Genomic DNA, 20862 nt, shown 5'->3' on the forward strand with positions numbered 1-20862 from the left:
TTTGAAATGTAAATAAAGAAAATCCAATAAAAGAAAAAAAAAGAGAGAGCTATATAGATTTTATCAGACTATCAGTGATATATATGGCAATGGATACTATACTTCCTACTACTATGGTTGAGAATATATAGTCTGGTATCACACTCACTTAAACTCTGATTTGCTAAATATGCTACATTTTTGGAAAAATTATGTAGATTTTTGGGAGACTTATTCTTCAGAGGTAAAATATATATACTAACTATTTAAAGATATTTCCATAAAGGTAATGTCATTTTTATAAAACATGTAACACAAATGTCAGGTACATATTATCCATAATGTCTATATTGATAATGGTTTTAATTAGATCCTATTTACATTTATTATATACACAAATATTTTAAAACTGTATTATCATTGGCTATCATCTACAATCATTTCATTGACTACTTTCAAATGAGTATTTACCAAAAAAAATATAAGAGACACAGATGAACCATTCAATGAACAGTCTAATTTTAGTAGATACAATGTTACTTTAAGAATAACTAGGGACAGGGAAGATGGCTCAGTGGGCAAGCAAGTGGATTATTTAAACAAAAGGATTAATATATGAACAGCCAAGCTTCGCAGCTTGAACCTGTAACCTCATCTTCGAGGGTTGATGATGGAAGAGAAGACAAGCAAATCCTGGCAATTCGATGTCCAGCTAGCCTAGTCTGTCTAACAGAGAGCTTGGGTTCAATGAGAGAACTTGTCTTAAGGTGCAGAGCCTTCTCAGCTACATCAACATGTATATGCAAGGCACACATGAAGAAAAAAAGAGTAAATCCTTAATGTATTATCCATTTTATACTTAGATTTTTTTCCTGTTAAATTTTACTTTATGTATATTCTTAACATAATTTCCTATTTTCCTATCAAGCTACAATGTATTATTACTAAAATTCTGCTAGTTTATATGCCATTGTTGCAAATGTTCTTGTCTATGTTTTAGTACGTTTTCTTGGATCAGAGATACTGCTTATTTTGAATTTTATTAGAAAGTCAAATTGTTTTCTGAATTGGTATCAGTGCCAACTATTACAAATATATAAATGTTCATATATAAATGTTCCAGGGACACTGCCAGTTTAAAGTTGTTACCACGAGGGTATGAAATCTTATCTCTATGGTTGAGTGACTCTTTGGTTTTGCTTAGTTATAGTGTTGTAGAGAGAATTGTTTGAAATATATTCAGCTGGATTACAGTTTTGGGTTTGTGTTTCCCAAAATTTTGCAAAACTAGGATTTTTTTTGTCATTGACATGGCTTAAATAGCACCTTTTTAGTAGTAATTAACCCTTATATTTTGTTTACTCACTTACGAGCCATTTCTGGTAAAAGTACTTCTTTTACTAGTAAAGTAACTTTTAGTAGTAAAAAAAAAAATCTTCAGATCATAGGAAATACACTTCTCCCATTTTCTTTAGTGTATAATAATAATTGGTAGAAAGATGAAAAGAAATATTTAATGATAGAATAAAGCTAGCTTATATTTTAGAGGTACTTTTATAAGGTTTTATTTAAAGCTGTCTGTGATGGGTGTGTGTGTTTGTGTGTATGTATGTGTGTTCTGTTGTATTTTACTGAGGATTAAATCTAGGTAGAGTGTTTGAAGAAGACATTTCTACAGCTAGGAAAATAATTTAGTGTCCCAGCTGCAGTCGTCAAGTGAACCTGAGTTAAGTAATTGGCTTCATCACTGGTCTGTGGAATGTATTCTTAAATAACAGTTGATGTGGAGCTGGGGTTAGACCATTGTAGACTGTGCAACCTGGGATATATAAGAAAAAAATGATGAATATTTTCATCCCTTTTGTTTCATCTTTTAAGAACTCTTAGTTCTACATTAGATTGTTTTCTTGATGTTCAGTTACTTTTCTTTAACGTTCTACATAGGAAGGCTCTGTCAAATGTACAATTGGTAAATCTTTTTTCTTATTCTATAGGCTGCCACTTTGATGGTGTCCTTTGATACACAGAAACTTTTTAGTTTTATGAGGCCCTCTGGTGTTTTCCTGTTAATAGTTTGATAGCTTTCTTTGGTTGTTTGTGTTTTTTGGCTTTGGTTTGTTTGTTTGTTTGTTTTTTTGTTTTCTTAGAGTTTTTGTTTAGGTTGAAAGGAAGAGAGAAAGAAGAAGAAGATGAGTGTGAGGGAATATGGGGAGGATCTGAGATGACTTGAAGGAGGGGAAATGAAAAAGTTTCAAATGACATCCAGATCCCAATAAAACAATATAAATCACAGAATAAAACATACAATATTTAGTAAATGAAAGAGAAAAGGGTTTGAATTTTTTAGAAGTAAAACTAATCAACACATTTTGTTAAAGACAGGATTTAGACTATTAAAGTGATAGATATTAATAATTGGAAGAGTTTTGGGTGGAAGTGCGCATAGAAATAACTTTCTGTTGATATTTAAACATATCTGAGATCAGTTCTCAGAGAGAACATTTTAAGATATCACAAACCCCAAATGGTAAGCAACCAAGACTTTTGTCAAAGACAAAACTAATACTAATTTGCCAAAATAATAACTAATTTGCCAAAAATACCTTATAATCTTTACCATCACATCTCCTCTCTCTCTCCCTTTCTCAATTCTTTCTTTGAATCTTCATCAAAGACTTCTATCCATTTAAGAAGTAGAAGGGGGTAAATAAAAAAAAACAGGTAATCAATAGAATATATTGGTTTTTTTTTGTTTTTTTTTTGTTTGTTTGTTTTTTTCCGGAGCTGGGGACCGAACCCAGGGCCTTGCGCTTCCTAGGCAAGCGCTCTACCACTGAGCTAAATCCCCAACCCGAATATATTGTTTTTTAAGATGAAAAGATTTGAAATAGCTGTATATGTAAACATATTCACATACAAATCATTAACAATACTACTTGTGTAATGGATTTTGAAAATAGTTTTATCAAAGATAATCATGTGAAATTAAAGGATTTTAACCAAGGATTGCTAATTAATGTGCCACGTACAAAATAAAAAATATAGAATGACAGTGTATTAAAAGTGATAAGATAGCAAAAACTGAGTTCTTTTCTTGTTTTTTTCCTCTAGCAGGAATGGATTCTATCCTGCTAATCACTCCAAACTTACTATCATATGGGAGACATTTTCTGATCATCAATGAGGCTGCCAGTTTTAGGACAGATGGAAGACCCACTGTGTCACAAAAGAAAGATAAGACTTCACAGAATGTGATGTCACTGACAGGCTGATAGCCGCTCTTCTTCTCCACCTTTTCTTCTTCAAGAATAGCAATTGCTTCTCCCAGATACAGCAGCAATAAACCCCAGTCCCCCTTTACCACACTGCAGTTGCCCTGGGGCCTTGTCTCTACAAAGCAGAACCCTTGGGGGAAGTTCAGGGTTGATCAGCAACAAACTGTCTCACAAGCTATTCCTCAAGGCTGTTGGACTTGGAGGAGCTTCTCCCATTTCTCATAATTTCCTATCACCTATCATCCTATCCCACCATTAAAAATCAGCATAAGGTATAAAATTTGTATTCTTTTCAAATAGCCCAATTTAACTTCTTTAGGTGGCTCAGAATTGATTCCCAGGGTCCTTGTGCCATTTGGATGTTGAACATCATTACTTTCAGGTATTCTGTCAGGATTCTAAAACTCCGTATTCATAGTCATTTCAGTTTTGCATCATTGACTGCTAAAGATTAATTCCCTCCCCAGTTCTGACTTCACGACCAAATCACATTATAATAAAAGGTATCTCATGGAGAAGGGTAAGAAAAGCAAGTTTCTGTAAGGATTGTTAAGCTGTGTGATTTCTGGGAAGAGATGCTCTGTGAACTTATTTCAAACTTAACTCTCGGCTGACTCTCATCACAATAAAAAGGTAAGTTCACCGGTATAGATTTGGAAGGAGGAGGTGTCACAAAACGTGTGTGTGTGTGTGTGTGTGTGTGTGTGTGTGTGTGTGTATGAAGTGTTATAGTACCCTTTTTGTTCACATTGGTATTAAGTAGGTAAAGTGTCCATACTGAATTTTCTTCTTAGTTCCTCTGCTCTTGGTAGATATCGTCTGGCTTCAGCTGGCATCTGTGAAGAGCGAATAACTTCTAAAGGTCACAATCCATTGACCTAAGAGAGGAAGGTGCTTGGACAGCATGAGTTTTTACTGAGATTCCAAGGTACTGCATAAGGAAAGCAGCCAGAAAGGAGGCTGGCTGAGCTAGACAATTTCTGAGTGATCTTAGTATGAATACAACCTAGAATGTTCTTTACCCTCACTAAACCGATAGAGTACCAGGTCTACACCCACTCAGCTGATCCTGCTCCTACACAGACCGGTGAAAGGGTCCAGAGAAAGATACCACACCTACCTAGGAATCCTGCAGGCACAGCGTCCCGCCCGGCCCCGCCCCTCCCACCTACCTGCACGCCTGCGCCCCTGCGCTCTCAAGGTCAGCCCCGCCTCCCGCCCTAGCCTCACACCCACGGAAGTAGCTTTAAAGGACGCCTTGCGTCTCCTCCTCTCTGCGTGGCGTGGGGTCGCTGGCGGTCAGGAGAGGGAGGAACTTCCTGTCCCGTGCGGGCAGGACTTCCGGCCGAGGCGGAAGACCTTTTCCCTCGCGTTTTCTGGAGATCCGTTTTGCAGAACCTGGAGGGGCGAGTCGGGACCGTACTGTGGACTCTAGAGTGTCTATAGGCGTTATGGTGAGTCTTGTGAGCGTCAGAGTGACAACCTTCAGGAGGAAAGGGCGGGGAGGTCAGTCTGTGAAAGGAGCCGGTTGGTGCCCCTGCTAGAATGGAGCCTGCTGGAGCGTTGGGATGAACCGCTGGCAGGATCCCCACCTGCCCAGAGTGCGCGCGGCCTCCGCAGGGGTTCCATTCAGCCCGGGGACCTGTGGGGTCGCGGGAGGGGCGGGTCTGTCTGAGTACCCAGACTAAGTAGCCTGCTGTGGCGTGTGGCCTGTGGCATCAGGTGGCCCACAGATGACCTTGCTCAACTCACCACCGTGTCCCTGCCACCTTTTCCCGCCGCAGACTTTGACCGAGAATTTAAGAACATAGGAGTACCTTTTGAGCAGTTGCCTGTCTCCTTGGACACAACCAAGGCACTTAACACAAAATCGGCTTGTCTTAACACTCAACTATTACAGAACTGAAAAACCAATGTCACTTTTAAAGAAAATGTTCAAGTTGAGTCCCAACACATTTAACCTGAAAGGAAAATTTGTAATTTCCTATTGTAAAGTTTTATGGAGTAGGAAGAATAGTCGTATTATTTGCAAGTGTTTTAAAGGTAAGGTGAAAAGGATTTCATAGAAATAAGTAAATGTAAAAAGAACTTGGTGTGAGAAGGTTGCAGGGAAAGGAGTAACAAAGGATATTTTACTGTGAGGCAAGTCATTCTGAGAGTTCCGTGCTGTTTTAGGCTAAAAGAAGTTTAGGGACTTGTACAAAGAACATCTTAATCACATTTAGATAAGAAGCAATGGGTGCTGACTGATGACACAGTTCAGAAGTTAATTTATGAAATGAACAATGAGATTTTGAAACATCTAGGTTTGGCTTTATTGTAGGAATATGGGAGGAGGGCAAGTGAAGGTGACTGCAGTCAACTCTTCTGGAACATAAAAGGATTTTAAAAAGATACTTGATGTTTCAAGAAAAGTTGAACAGGCCATCAGCCACATGAAAGATTTCAATGATCTGCAGGGACTTCTGTCTTGGGTTCAAGCTTCAGTTGACCATACTGCTGCCCCTTTTTGTAGACTAGACTGCCATTTGGTTCAGAGATCCGTCTGCCTCTGCTTCCCAAGTGCTGGGATCAAAGGCATGTGCCACTACTCCCAGTTTGACTACGCCCCTATTTTCAGGGTCAGATACTGCCAGTTTTAGCTGTTATGTATGATGATTTTAGCAGGACTTTGTGGAGCACACTACCAGGTGACTTATGATTCTTTTAGTGACTTATTGTTATTATTATTGTCATTATTATTTGAACCTCTGAATAGTATGACTTACATTCCATAAGAGAATTCTGTTTTCATTTGGGATAATGAAATTAGAGAGGCAACATTATCACTAGAAGGAATTAAAATCTATCAACCTCCCATCCCTTTAAATTTTACAGAAGGAAGAATGTGGAGTCTAGAAAGAGGCAATGACATACCTGGAGTGATGTCTAATAAACTTGGTCTTACCTAGAAAGCTGACAATAGTGTTTAAATAAAATGATTAAATACATGACAGTCACAGAGAAGCTGAATGAGAATGTGTTCTCTCTATTCTGAGATCCACAGAATCATTCTGGCAGCTCTAAAGAAGAAGCTAGTCTCATGGTGATGGTTCACAATGTGGGGCCTGTCTCCATTGTGACATTGATCTGTCTTGGTTTTGAGTTAGTTACTTGACTGAAGTTGTTCACCGCTATGAAATTGATCGTGTTTGTATATGTAATTGCAGCCAATGCTTGGAATCCTTAAACAAAATAAAGTGAGGATGGTCTGAATTTAGGTGAGGTTGGTTGAATTAACAGTTCACTTCTAAACTGTGAGCCGTAAGATGAGAAGAGCACTCACTGGACGTGAACTCTCAAGACACAGGCCCCGCCCATTACTTTACCTACATGAATTTGCTAAGAGTCTGAACTCTCTGAAGTTCTAAATAACTGACAAAAGTAGAATTGGCTTTTAGTCATCTGATTCTTTACATTCAGAGACTTAGAACCTTGTTTCATGATGAATACATGTTTCTGAATAAGATTTAATCTCTGGTACGAAGACTTGATGTGCCTAGGTTGGGGGATACCCAGGGGACCCCCACCTGCTGCTCAGAGGAGAAGGAAGGGGCAGGAGAAGGATTGTGGGAGGAGGGCAGTGATCAAGACGTAAAGTAAATGAGTTAAAAAAAGAGAGCAAAAAAAAAGCCCTTTCAAAATCATTATATATATATGTGTGTGTGTGTATGTATGTATATATATATATATATATATATATATATACATCACTTCTTTTACATCACTTGGGTAGTCTGAAAATCCTTGTCTTTATAGTAGACCAAGTATTTCACTACTGTGTTATAAATGCTACCCCACAATAGATATTTTGGACTTACTGATGTTTAATTGGTTATACGTTTATTCTTCCCTCTCATGCTCTGATCTGGTATGTAGTCCCAAACTTCAGAGATGGGCCTTGTATATCAGGTTCCTGTATTGTGAGCAGTGACAATAGGCTTGTGATACAACCAAAATTACTGAGCTCTCTAAATTATTTGCTTTCAGTTTGTGAAAATATTTGGTAGAAAATGTACTGCAGGTATACTAATTGTTCCACTTAATCTTGTGATGGAAATCTTGCATTCATGTTGATTTATGAGAGAACAGTAGCACAATTAGAGCAGCATTTTTGAGCTACAGGTCCCTGGTGGCTTGTTTAGTCAATGTAGCAGTTTAATAATTTGCTGCTGTAAATTGTGGGGAGACGGAAAGCGTTGCTATAGTCAGAGTTGGTGAGAAGTAGAGCAGGGAAGAGTAATGTGGTATGTGTATGAGAGAAACACAGTACATTTAGAGTACAGAGCAATGAATTGATGGTAAAGTGGGGAGTCATTGAGTAGCTGACTACTACTAATTTTCATTCAAATGCAAAAAAACTAGTGGAGAGTCATTGAGTAGTGAATGTGGGATCCTTGACTTTAAGAATGGCTGGGTATGGTGGTACATGCCTTAAATTCCAGCATGGGATCTGTGAGCCCAAGGCCAGCCCGGTATATAGTGAATTCTGTGTTATTCAGAAAAAAAATTACCTATGATTTTTGGTTAAATTTTAAAAAATGTATATTTGGATCCCATTATTGAGTAATAAAATTTCAGAATCTTTGCTTGTTTGTTTGTTTTGCAAAACAGGTTCTTAACATAGTAGCTCAGTCTATCTTTGAACTCCCTCCTTTCCTGCTTCAGCCTCCGAACTGCTAGGATATTGTATGAACTGTCACTCCCAAGTCAGAATTTAATTCTTAATAAATTCTGTAGTTAAGTCTGAAATAAGTGGTCTTCCTAGAGGAAAATGGAAGGCTAAGAACCTTGGGTGTATTTATTAGAAGTTCTTTTGCATTTGAATGAAAATCAGTCATTTTGAAGATTTTAAGGAGGTTTTAACATTGAATGTGTAGTAGCAGAGATCTGAGTTTCTTCTGAAGTTGTCTGATGTCCCTTTCCTGAGATTCTTTGCTCTTTTTGAAGAGGCCTAGTCAATCTATGTTAACTTGGTGTTTCTCCAGTTAGTATTTCGTTAGTTCAGCGTGTCTCTGACCACCTTTGCAGAAACAGACGTTTGTAAACTGCCTTCTACTTTTTTGCTTGTTTGATTCTATTTTCATTGTTAATGACATGGTATGGATTTGCTCAGAGTCCTGGTCCAAGGTAGAAGGACTCATCTGGCGATGGCTTTGCTGACAGTGGACCATTTTAACAAATCACAAGAGGTGGGGTGTATGTGTGTGAATGCATGAGTCCTTCCTTTTTGTGATTTAACTATAGGAACTTTACTATGATCATCTTGTGGAATTTTATCACATCCCAGTGGCACTACCCTGAAAAATGAGTTAGGTGAAGTTTCTATTTTCCTGATTTAATGGAAGTTCAACCCTAGTGTGAATTTCAGAGAGGACAAACCATAGTTTGCCATCTTAACTGCTCTGGAATTATATGAAACAAACAAACAAAGCAACTTTCAAGTCCTTGTGAAGTGAATATTCTGGTGGTTTGGCTGAAATGGCCATACCCTTTGCTTTACCAGACAACTGTTTTCCAAAAGCCCTCTTATCTCAGGATACTTGTTCAGTCACTCATTCACTGTTTGTCAACGTTGGCAGGCCAAGGATATAACTACTTACAAAACAGACACCTATGCTTCGTGGAGCTTTTCTTTTCATTAGGAGAGGCTGACTAGTGGGACAGTCTTCTAGCCATGGTAAGTGACACAAGGCAGAGGGTAGAAAATGATGGTGGTGTTGTAAGGTGTAGTGAGGGAGGGGGACATGTAAATAATCTCACTGATAAATATGTATGCAAATTCAGCAACTGCATTTAAGCAGTTGTAAGACACCAAGAAACAGTCACAAATTTACTTTTTAGTTAGCTGTATAAGACTTCCAGTAAAATTGCTATAGGTTTTCAGTGAACAGGATGATGATAGCTATTTTTAAGCATGTAGGTAATGGTATTTATTTCATAGATGTAGTTTTACATCATGTCCTGAAAAAAGTGAAGGCTGTGTGTGTATATGTACATGTGTATGCATGTATGAATACACATGTATCATTTGTAGGTTTGGTACTGAGTCCAGACAGGGTGTTGATCCCCTGGAACTGCAGTAACAGACAGTGAGTCCATATGCAAGTGCTCTGAACCCGTCTTGGAACTAGGAGAGCAGCAAGTGCTTTAACTACTGAACCATCGCTAGCGAGTCCTTAACCAATTACTTTTGACTTAACTAAGTTTTACGTATATTGTTCTTTTGCCTGCATGTATGTGTATGCAGTGCCTGAAGAGGACATAGAAGGGGATCAGATTTCCTGGAATAGGAGTTACAGGTGGTTATTAGTACTCATGTCAGTACTGGGAACTGAACCAAGTTCCTTTGGAAAATAGCCGCTGCTTATAACTACTGAGCCATCTCCTCAGCCCCCACAGGCATTTTTTTAAAGAGAGCTTTAGCTTAGCTTTAGATTGTGTGCACAGATTCTATTGTTCTCTATGTCTTCTCCACTCTATGTCTCTATGTCTCCGTTTTTACCAGAGTGATATGTCTCTTCATTGTTTTAAATAATATAGTTTCATTCGTTGAGAATTTTATAATGTATTTTGATCATACTTTTTATGGATTTGGATGAATAGATTTTTTTTATGTATACTCATCGTTATGGTATAAGAGTATTTTAACTCCCCTGAAATCATACTTCCTCTGACAACAATTGATTTTTTTTTCTTTTTCTTTTTTTCGGAGCTGGGGACAACAATTGATCTTTTTCTATAATCAAGGCTTTTCAGAATTCTATATAAATGGAACCATGCAATATTATAACCCTGAGCATTGGCTTCTACTTTTTAATATTTAGGTCCCACCCCCTACAGGTCTTTGATAGTTTTCTTCTTCCTTTCCTACTATGTTTCTTACCTTTATTTTAAGACAGAGCCAGGTCCTATACTTGCCAGTCAGTGGTACTTGGATTGCAGGGGGTGTGCTGTGGGACAAAACTTGTCCTGGGGAGATGCAACACACATCCTAGGGAGCCCATGACAGACCTAAGTGCAGATACCACCAAAGTCCAATTTGATGTGTGTTGTAGGGTAACTTAAAAGAATATGGGTGAGGAGAGGCTACTTACAGTAGCAGAAATGACTCGGACATCTATATCACTGGGCCCTCCCCTTACCCCACCCCACCCAACACACACCTAGCACAGGCGACAGCTCACAAAGCTGGGAACCATGAGGGCACTGCATACCCTGCAGGTAGCTCAGTAGGCTGCAGAGTGCTCTTTCCAGGTGCCTCCGCTGGGCTAAGCCTCTTCAGGTTTGGCTTGCTTCCTGCTTCTTCCAGTCAGCTTTTGTAATCACAAGTCTTTGCAGCTTGGCTGTCTGAGTCTTCTTCACAGCCTGACATCCTTCTGTCTCAGGGTCACTCTCAGATTTTATTGCTTACTCTGGCCGGGAAGGCACTAGGGAATCTGTCTGATTAGTTTCAGGGTCTTACTGAATTACTTTGCGTTTTTTACCTTCCTATTTAAAAAAGCTTCCCTTTGGATGGAATGTTTTAATCTCTAAGGGAACTGTTAACCAACCTGGTGAACCTCTATGGGGCTTGAAAGCTATGCATCAGGGAGCTAGTCTGGAACGAGAAGAGTACATGTCCAAATCCTGAAAGTCTCATCTTGAGACTAGCAGGACTGTTTCCTCCTTGTTCTGGGCTCTCTGTCCCAGCACATGAGCCTTAAGACCCCTGCCTCTGCTGTCCTTGAGGTGGTCACATAGCATTGTGGCCATGTTTTTGGTTAAACTTCTCTCTCCTTATAAGGACATGTCCAGCAAGCACCTGGAATTCCTCTTCATCCAAATGAGGTATTCCCAGCATCTTGGGCCCCAGCCAATAATAATATGTGCTCACTCTCCAAACCCCTACCCACTCCCCAAGGTTATAAAGCCCTTTTCCTCCCAGCCCCCAATAAAGCCCCCAATAAACTCAAAACCATCTCCAGAAAAGGCTGTTTTTCCTGTGCACACACCAACTGAGATCCTGTCTTACCGCCCTGCCTGGCTAAGCTAGACTCTTTCCAGTCCAGCCTGGTACTCAGTGTACCTGGATACCCTGAAGGGAAAAGCAGACCTGGGCCAGCAGACCACCGTGCTCAGATTGACCTCATTAAAAACAAAACAAACAAACAAAAACAACAAAACCCACTGTTTTGTTCTTACATTTATGTTTATGGGTGGTTTGTCTGTATGAATGTCTGTGTAACACTTACATGCGTGGTGCTTATGAAGTTCAGAAGAGGACCTCTGATTCCTAGGACTGGAATTAAAGACAGTTGTAAACTTCTGTGGGTGGGTGCTGGGAGTCAAACCTTGGTCCTCTGGAGGAGCAGCCAGTGCTGTTAAGTACTGAGCCATCTTTCCAGTCCCCTCAACTAATTTTCTAATGAAGGGACTTTGCCTTATTGATAGAGGTCTAGAAAGCCAGCGCCATACCTAAGATCAACCAAGTTGCCTCCTAGTTATCTTATAGGGACTCTTTTAAGTTTTGTGTTTTACATTTAAAGCTGTGATTGATTTTAAATAAAATTTTGTAATGGTGTTCATTTGTGAATATTGAGTTGTTCCAACATCATTTTTTCCCTAAGACTGACTTTTGTTTTTGATACTATTGTTTGTCAAAGCTGAATTAACTCTATTTCTGTGAACCTGTATCTGGCTTCTCTATTCTGTTGTAGTGATTGGTTTGTTTGTCCTTTTGGGATACTACGCTATTGATTACTATAGCTTTATAAGTCTTCGTCTTTCCATGTCAGTCTTCCAATTTTGTGTACCTTCAAGATTTTGTTTTCTATCTTAGCTCTTTTAACCTGTCTTTATAAATTTTGGGATCATTCTTTAAATGTATAGAATAATTTTATATGATTTTAGAGATTTGTTATTTATAACTATGTGTGTCTATGATTATGTGCACTTGAGTGCTCTGGTGCCCAAGGAAAGTGGCATTATATTGCCTCGTAGCTAAAGTTGTACGCAGTTGTAATTTGTGTGAAGTGGATGCTGGGAACCAGATTTTGATAAGAACAGTATATAGGGTTAATCAGAAGTCACCAATCTAGTCTTTATTCCCATAATTTTGATTAGTGTTAAATTGGTATACATCATGCTAAAAAGGACCCACATCGTGACAATATTGAGTTTGCTTATCTGTGAACAGGAACATGATGTATATCCCATTCATTTTGGCCTCTGCATTTGATATTAGAGTCTTTCAGTTTTCCTCATCAGATCTTGCTTATATATTTTCTTTTTCTATTTTTAAGACTGGGAGGGTCTCACACTGTAGTCCTGGCTGGCTTGGCACTTTGTATACAGACCAAGTTGATGTCCAGCTTGCCGCTAACTTGCTTTCTAATTGTGGTCAACTTGCTTTCTAATCTCATAGAGTAGTCAATCTCTTTCTTAGTCATCGACAGAGAGGGTGTCCCTACCTCAATTAAAATTAATTTTCCTCTGTGTGTGTGATTTTATATATTACATATATATTATATATTAAATATTTTTGTATGTTTGTGTGGTTTTTTAGTTTTTAAGAAAAGAGAACATGAAGTTAAAAGGTTTGGGTGAACTAGAAGATAGGCTGAGGAGTCAGGTAAATATGATCAAAATACTTTGTATGCATTTATGAAATTTTCAGAAATTTAATTAAAATAATGTATTTTTAAGTTAAAATTTTTCCTTTCTTGCCTTAATCTTTTATTTTATTCTCCTACCAAGTGCTGAGATTGGTGTGTGTGACCATGCCTAGCTATAACTTCCTACATGTTTAATTAATTATTTTACTTTATTTTGGTACTGATATAAAAATGCTGGTTTGTTTGAATCTGAAGAATAAGGCAAACACTTTTCATGCCAGGCAAGTGCTCTACAACTATGACAAATCTTCAGCTAAAATGGTAATTTTTTTATTGGACATTTTTGTTTATATTACAAATGTTACTTTCTTTCCCGGTTTCCCATTCATAAGCCTGCTATCCCATCCTCCTCCCCCTACTTCTATAAGGGTGTTCCCCCTCCCTAACTACCCCCCTTCCCACCTCCCCACCTCCCCGCCTTGACATTCCCCTATACTGGGGGGTCCACTCTTGGCAGAACCAAAGGCTTCTCCCATTGGTGCCCAACAAGGCCATCCTCTGCTATATATGCAGCTGGAGCCATGGGTCTGTCCATGTGTACTCTTTGGGTAGTGGTTTAGTCCCTGGGAGCTTGAGTTGATTGGCATTGTCCTTATGGGATTGCCAGCCCCATCATCTCCTTCAGTCCTTTCTCTAACTCCTCGAATGGGGACCCATTTCTCAGTTCAATGGTTTGCTGCTAGCATTTGCCTCTGTATTTGTCCTGCTCTGACTGAGCCTCTAAGGAGACAGCTATATCCCGTTCCTGTCAGCATGCAGTTCTTGGCTTCATCAATATTGTCTACGTTTGGTGGCTGTATATTTATAAGCTGGGTCCCCAGGTGGGGCAGGCTCTGAATGGCCATTCCTTAAGTCTCTACTCTAAACTTTGTCCCCATATCTCTTCCTATGAATATTTTTGTTTTCTCTTTTAAGAAGGACTGAAGTATCCACACTTTGGTCGTCCTTGAGCTTTATGTGATCTGTGGATTGTATCTTGGTTAATTCGAGCTTTTCGGCAATATCCCCTCATCAGTGAGTGCATACCATGTGTGTTTTTTTGTGATTGGGTTATCTCACTCAGGATGATATTTTCTTTCTTTCTTTTTTTTTTAATGAGGTCTCGAGCCCCTTCAAGCTCTTTCAGTCATTTCTCTGATTCCTTCAATGTGGGTCCCGTTCTCAGTTCAGTGGTTTGCTGCTGGCATTCGCCTATATATTTGCTGTATTCTGGCTGTGTCTCTCAGGAGAGATCTATATCCGGTTCCTGTCGGCCTGCACTTCTTTGCTTCATCCATCTTATCTAATTGGGTGGTTGTATATGTATGGGCCATATATGGGGCAGGCTCTGAATGGGTGTTCCTTCTGCCTCTATTTTAAACTTTGCCTTCCTATTCCCTGCCAAGGGTATTCATGTTCCCCTTTTAAAGAAGGAGTGAAGCATTCACATTTTGGTCATCCCTCTTGAGTTTCATGTGTTCTGTGCATCTAGGGTAATTCAAGCATTTGAGCTAATAGCCACTTATCAATGAGTGCATACCATGTGTGTTTTTCTGTGATTGGGTTACCTCACTCAGGATGATATTTTCCATCCATTTGCCTATGAACTTCATAAAGTCACTGTTTTTGATAGCTGAGTAATATTCCATTGTGTAGATGTACCACATTTTCTATATCCTTTCCTCTGTTGAAGGGCATCTGGGTTCTTTCCAGCTTCTGGCTATTAAAAATAAGGCTTCGTTGAACATTGTGGAGCATGTTTCTTTGTTGTGTGTTGGGGCATCTTTTGGGTATATGCCTAGGAGTGGTATAGCTGGGTCCTCAAGTAGTACAATGTCCAATTTTCTGAGGAACCTCCAGTCTGATTTCCAGAGTGGTTGTACCAGTTTGCAATTCCACCAACAATGGAAGAGTGTTCCTCTTTCTTCACATCCTCACCAGCTTCTGTTGTCACCTGATTTATGATCTTAGCCATTCTGACTAGTGTGAGGTGGAATCTCTGGGTTGTTTTGATTTGCATTTCCTTGATGACTAAGGATGTTGAACATTTCTTTAAGTCCTTCTCAGCCACTCGATATTCCTCAGCTGAGAATTCTTTGTTTAGCTCTGTACCCCATTTTTAATAGGGTTATTTGGCTCTCTGGAGTCTAACTTCTTGAGTTCTTTGTATATACTGGATATTAGCCCTTGGATGAACGAACGATTGGTAAAGATCTTTTCCCAATCTGTTGGTTGCTGTTTTGTCCTAATGACAGTGTTGTTTGCCTTACAGAAGCTTTGCAATTTTATGAGGTCCCACTTGTTGATTCTTGATCTAGGAGCATAAGTCATTGGTGTTTTGTTCAGGAAATTTCCCTCCATTGCCCATGTGTTTAAGACTCTTCCCTACTTTTTCTTCTATTCGTTTTAATGTTTTTCTGGTTTTATGCAGAGGACCTTGGTCCACTTGGACTCAAGTATTGTACAGGGCAACAAGAATGGGTCGATTTGCATTCTTCTACATGCTGACCTCCAGTTGAACCAGCACCATTTGTTGAAAATGCTATTGAAATAGAAATGTTTTGACTATTATGTGATGGGAGGAATTTCTTTTCTGATCCAATCTATTTGGAGTTCTGTAGGCTTCTTACATGTTTATGGGCATCTCTTTCTTTAGATTAGGGATGTTTTCTTCTATAATTTTATTTACTGGCCCTTTAAGTTGGGAGTCTTCACTCTTTTATACCTATTATCCTTAGGTTTGATCTTCTCATTGTGTCGTGGATTTCCTAGATGTTTTGGGCTAGGAGCTTTTTGTGTTTTACATTATCTTTGACAGTTGCGTCATTGTTTTGTATGCTATTTTCTGCCCCTGAGATTTTCTCTTCTATCTCTAGTATTCTGTTGGTTGCTTGCGTTTATGATTCCTGATCCCTTTCCTAGTTTTCTATCTCCAGGAGTTTTCTCCCTTTGTGATTTCTTTATTGTTTCTATTTTCATTTTTAAATCCTGGATGGGTTTGTTCGATTCCTTCATCTTTTGGTTGTGTTTTCCTGTAATTCTTTAAGGGACTTTTGTGTTTCCTCTTTAAGGGCTTCTTGTTTACCTGTGTTGACCTGCACTTCTTTAAGGGTGTTATGTCCTTCTTATAGTCCTCTATCATCATCATGAGACGTGATTTTAAATCTAAACCTTGCTTTTCTGGCGTGTTTGGACGTGCAGTATTTGCTTTGGTGGGAGAACTGGGCTCTGATGATGTCTTGGTTTTTGTTGCTTAGATTCCTGAGCTTGCCCTTTGACATCAGGTTGTCTCTGGTGTTAGCTTGTCTTGCTGTCTCTGCATGCCTATGTGTCAGCACTCCTGTAGACCTGTTTTCTTTCTGCTGGATCTGGGTACAGAGCTGTGGGACCGGGTCAGCTCTGAGTGCAGGCAGAAACTGGAAGGGTCCTGTCCCAGACGGCTCCTGCATTTGTGTGTCCTGAGACCACTAGGCGGGTTGCTTAGAGCAGAAGAGTTGGTCTTACCTCTGCTCTCAGATGTGTCAGTGCTCCTGGCCACTAGCTTTTAGCTCTGGGCAGAGGTAGGAACGGTAAAATGCTAATTTTTAAAGGCAGGGTCTTGTTCTATTAATGGAATGAGTACATTTATTTTGAATATTAGATTATATTCTGCAGCCTTGCTATATATTCATTTTTGTGTCCACAGTGTGCCTGCTACAGTAGTGCTCTACCTCATAGAGTTCTGAGAAGATATACCCTGGCCACCCAAAATCCCAGTTTTACTTTCTTAACATTAAATATGACATAATACTTTTAATATTAAATTATACTTAATATATTTTGTAATTTTGGCATAAATTGTAAGATTTAAAGCTAAAAGGAAAAATTTTAATGTTTCCTAAGGAAATTGATTGCGGTAGGAAGGCCCATCCTCTCTGTAAGTAAATTGCTCTATAGGAAGGAGATCGTCCTGTTAAGGTGAGGAAGCATGCTGGTCCCTGGTATGAGTGTATTAGTTCACTGCTTACTGGGCTTTACTGTGGATGTAGTGTGACCTGACTGTAGGACTGTAAGCCAGGTAAGCTTCTTGGCTTTTCTCAGGGTTATCACAGCAGGAAACGTAAGATTTTTAAAAGTTAAAGACATAAGTGCTACAGATGAATAAAAATTGAATTTTACTTTTCATCAGTAACTATAATAACCTAAGTGTATTTTTAGAAGTTTAAATATTTAGGAAGTAGTTGAGTTCTGTGGTTTTGTTTTGTTTTGACTTCCACTTGTACAGAGGGAGGCACCACGAAATTGGAGTAACTTGTGCAGTCACACACTTGAAACAATGCTGATGAATGAGGAGGAATTGCAGAAGAGAAGCTGCGAAGGGGAATTAGTTGTTGTAAGGGTTCAATACCCTACTTGTTCCAAGCATGTGTCATACTTACCCATTGCTTTTCCCAGGACTCCAACAGTTGGCTCTCTCCTCCTCTTTGCACTTGTGAGGATTTGCTTACATCTGAATCTTTGCTTCTGAATGAGTTCAAACAAAGCTATAATCTCTTAGGAAATTTCCCTTCCCTTCCATATGGTCAGCAGACACAAAACTATCTCTCCATGTTACTTCTGTATGAGCACTGTTTCATTAGCATGGATTTTTTTAAGAGGAAAAATGGGATATTTTGATAAAGTATATGCCATCTCAAGGTCATGCTCAACAACAGTTGAGTTACAAGAGAAATCATATTAAAAACAATTTTAGAAAATTTATAGTTTTATGTTGGGTTGCATTCATAGTTGTCCTGCAGTGCGTATCACTGGTTGATAGTATTTTTGCAGCAAAATCTTGGGAATAGAGAAGTTTGGATTATGAGGAAATATGGTTAGTCTGAGTGGACATTGAAAAGAGAAAAAGAAACTTGTTCAGTGTAACTGGCATATCTACAGGACTCTTGAGCATGTTCTGTTGTGTTTTATGCATATTTTATTGTAGGTCGCCAATGGTTGATGTCTACCATGAATACTTAGCACAATCAGGTTTTCTTTTTACTTGACTTTGGCAATGGTGAGGAAAGTTTTTGACACTGAATTAGAACCCTGAGTTCACTTTTTAAAGTAAACTTCACATATTTATCTTTGCGGTAAATAGAAACATTTAAAAATAATAATCTCACTTATCTGAAGTATCTGCTTGTCCTTCACACCATGCTGTGCTCCACTGGTGTTATGCTATCTTTGCTGATTGCTACTGTTTGCTCTACCACTATCATCTACTGGGAAACGAATGTCACCTTCTGCTTCCTTTCCCTGAAGGGAAGTCATACTTGAAGATGGTTTTCCACCAAAGCCAAAACTTCATTAGCTCATTATTTTTAAACGTTTTATCATCCCAGAAGATTTCAACAATATTTATGATGATTATAAGTGATTAATTATAAACGGTTCATATTCTTGAGGCTTGTGGTGTTGTCTGTGTAAATGGATTTGTTCTGTCACTGATACCATTCCTTTCTGTTTAGCCTTATTCAAATGGGAAAGCATGATTTCTTATCTCATATATGTTGCTTTTTGATACTTGCCATAGTTGCTAATGAGTCCAGGTTAGCATGGAACTCAGCTCTGTCTTTCCTGCTGTGTCAAACTCTTGCTCCCTCTGCCACAGATTCCCAACAGGTGTAGGCTACCATGCCTAGCTACGGTTTGCATTATAGTCCTTAAAAATTGTCTTATGTTCTTTAAGACAAAAAAAAAAAAAAAAAAAAAAAAAAAGTCGAAGACTTGGCAATTGTATTTTGGAAGTAATTGCCAACATTTTTCTAACCATTAGAAACACATAGAAAAAAATCTGAAACATTCAATATACTGTAGATTATGACATTGAAACACTTTATTTTTTAAGATTGAAATTCTTTTCTAGTATAATTTAACCAGTGCTTACTATTGAGTGCTTGCATTTTATTTTTATAACTTATCCATTAGTCATTTTTACTAGAGCTATTGTGGTCCTCAGGTCTCATGTCATCTTTCCTTCTTCCTCCATGCGGACCTCTGGGTGCCCTGGAATGTAATGCTGTAGGTCAGGCTGATCTTGATCCCATTGTCCTGATAAGATCCTGTCAGGTGCTGAGTGTGACTAATACCCTCAGAGAATTTTGTTTAATTACTTTCCTAGTGCTAAGTGATATCCTCAACTCCTTTCTCTGACTAGAAAACAATACTGTATCATTTAAAAATAAAATTCTCCAAGTCATTTAAAGAGAGAATTTACTAAGTTTCTGATATAGAGTTCAAAAACCAACCAAATAAATAAATAAAAACAAGACTGTAGGCTTCAGTGGGTCCTAAGTCTCTGGAGCTGAGTAGCATGTTTGAGAAGTTGAGTGTCTGTGGGTGTGCAGCAGGTGCACCCGCGGTGATGTGGAGCGTGCATGAAGCTCTGAAGATTACTGGGGCTTAAGAGTTTCTACCCGGTGGGTCCCAGGGATCCAACTCAGGTCCTCACGCCTGGCAGTAAAGGCCTTAACCCTCCAAGCAGATCAGTGACCCTGGAGATCCTGTCTGTCTGTCTGTCTGTCTGTCTGTCTGTCTGTCTGTCTGCCTGTCTGTCTGTTTTAAAGCACTAGTTGCAGTTGAGTAGTGGGCTAAGTCTACTACTTTACATTAATTTGCAAATCTTAGTTTCCTTTCAAACTTCTTATAAATTGTAGCTCCTTTTATTCTTTCTGTTATTTATTACCGCTGACTGAAAACCTGTATCAGAGACTTTGCTGGTGGTGTAGAAGTGTTAACTTTTTCAAATGCTATTTGTATATTTGGTAAATTGGGATTCAAGATATCATTTGGCATTTATTTTAGAGATAGCAAATAAGTCCAGGAGAGAGATTTTCTAATTGTGTTGTTAGTAACAAAACTCTAGTACTCTAGTGTGTTTAATTATTCAGTGCATTAAAATATTCACCATGAATGCATTTAACGAATTGTTAACTGTACAGATATATTCTTGGCTTTTGTACTTATAACTTTGAATTTGTAACTGAATTTTTGTTTTTAATTTGCTTATGAACCATTCCTAGTGTGTTTAACATGGTTGTGATAATGAAAGTGTAAATGAAAGTGTTTGTAACACAAATAGCCCTTACTGTAAATGGAGACGATTATTGCTCGCACGTCTTATCTTTGGAGGCATAGAGAGCATGATTGATATATCGGACTTTTTCATAAAGAAAAGAGTACTTTTTCTTTATTTTAAAGTTCAGTGCTTCTTCATACAGTGCCTGTAATTAAGCAGTAGGGCAAGTTTATCCTTTATCCTTTATATCATCAAGAAGTAAATATTAACTTTGTGGTATTAAAACTACCGTGATAACTTTCTGGGAGTGGAGGTTGGAGTGAAGTGGAGGAAATGAGTACAATTTTAGTGGGGAGATCCTCCCTTCAGTCACTGGTCAGAGCTGAGCTCACAGTGGGTAGTTTGGAGTGTCCTTACCAGTTGTAGGTAGAAACCTGTCAAAGGTTTCAGAAAGTGAATGTTAACTGAGTTGAAATTGTTTTGAACAAGATGATTTGTAAAAATCAAATGTCCATTGCTTTCAGCAAATAGCTCCATTGAATATAGACCTATAGGATTGTTTTGTGCAATGTCAGAAAACATTCTTATAGTTAAGAGTGGGGAATATAGGATGGCTTTTCGCACTGAACCGTCTCTGTAACTTTTCAGAACAAGAACCTTAGCTAGAGATGAAGTGACGAACGTCTACGATGCTTGCTTCATTGGCAGTGTTTTTATGACTACAGTATTGCTTTATATGAGGCATTGCACAATTTATTTAACCGCTATAACTGGAAAATTATCTTTTAAGATAGACAACTATTAATTTCAACACCAGTATGCTAGTTTATAAATTGTATATAATTTGCATGCGTCTTTATCTTTGCTCTATTTTTTAGTCTCTTGTTTGCTTTAT

The 20862-nt window shown here is 38.6% G+C and overlaps 1 protein-coding gene and 1 long non-coding RNA gene across 34 annotated transcripts in view; one reads left to right on the top strand and one right to left on the bottom strand.

Annotated features, from left to right (window-relative positions):
* LOC147995966 (uncharacterized) overlaps nt 1–4476 on the bottom strand; it is a 145207-nt gene extending 140731 nt beyond the window's left edge. For 7 of the 14 annotated variants that reach the window (XR_015673747.1, XR_015673716.1, XR_015673743.1 and 4 more), the window contains exon 1: nt 4375–4411. This is a non-coding gene — a long non-coding RNA (uncharacterized LOC147995966). The other 7 variants (XR_015673746.1, XR_015673721.1, XR_015673744.1 and 4 more) reach the window with 3 other exon arrangements.
* The window catches only part of Tmem161b (transmembrane protein 161B), a 79740-nt gene continuing 61877 nt past the window's right edge, over nt 3000–20862 (top strand). For 9 of the 20 annotated variants that reach the window (XR_015662186.1, XR_015662193.1, XR_015662140.1 and 6 more), the window contains exon 1: nt 4581–4708. Coding sequence is in view for 6 of the 20 variants with exons in the window: in XM_087621604.1 (XP_087477730.1) it covers nt 4706–4708 (3 nt within the window). In the remaining 14 variants the exon portion in view is untranslated. 20 annotated transcript variants of the gene reach the window in all.

The sequence above is a fragment of the Rattus norvegicus genome, chromosome 2, assembly GCF_021556685.1.
Source record: "Rattus norvegicus strain SHRSP/BbbUtx chromosome 2, alternate assembly SHRSP_T2T, whole genome shotgun sequence".
Taxonomy (NCBI): Eukaryota; Metazoa; Chordata; class Mammalia; order Rodentia; family Muridae; genus Rattus; species Rattus norvegicus.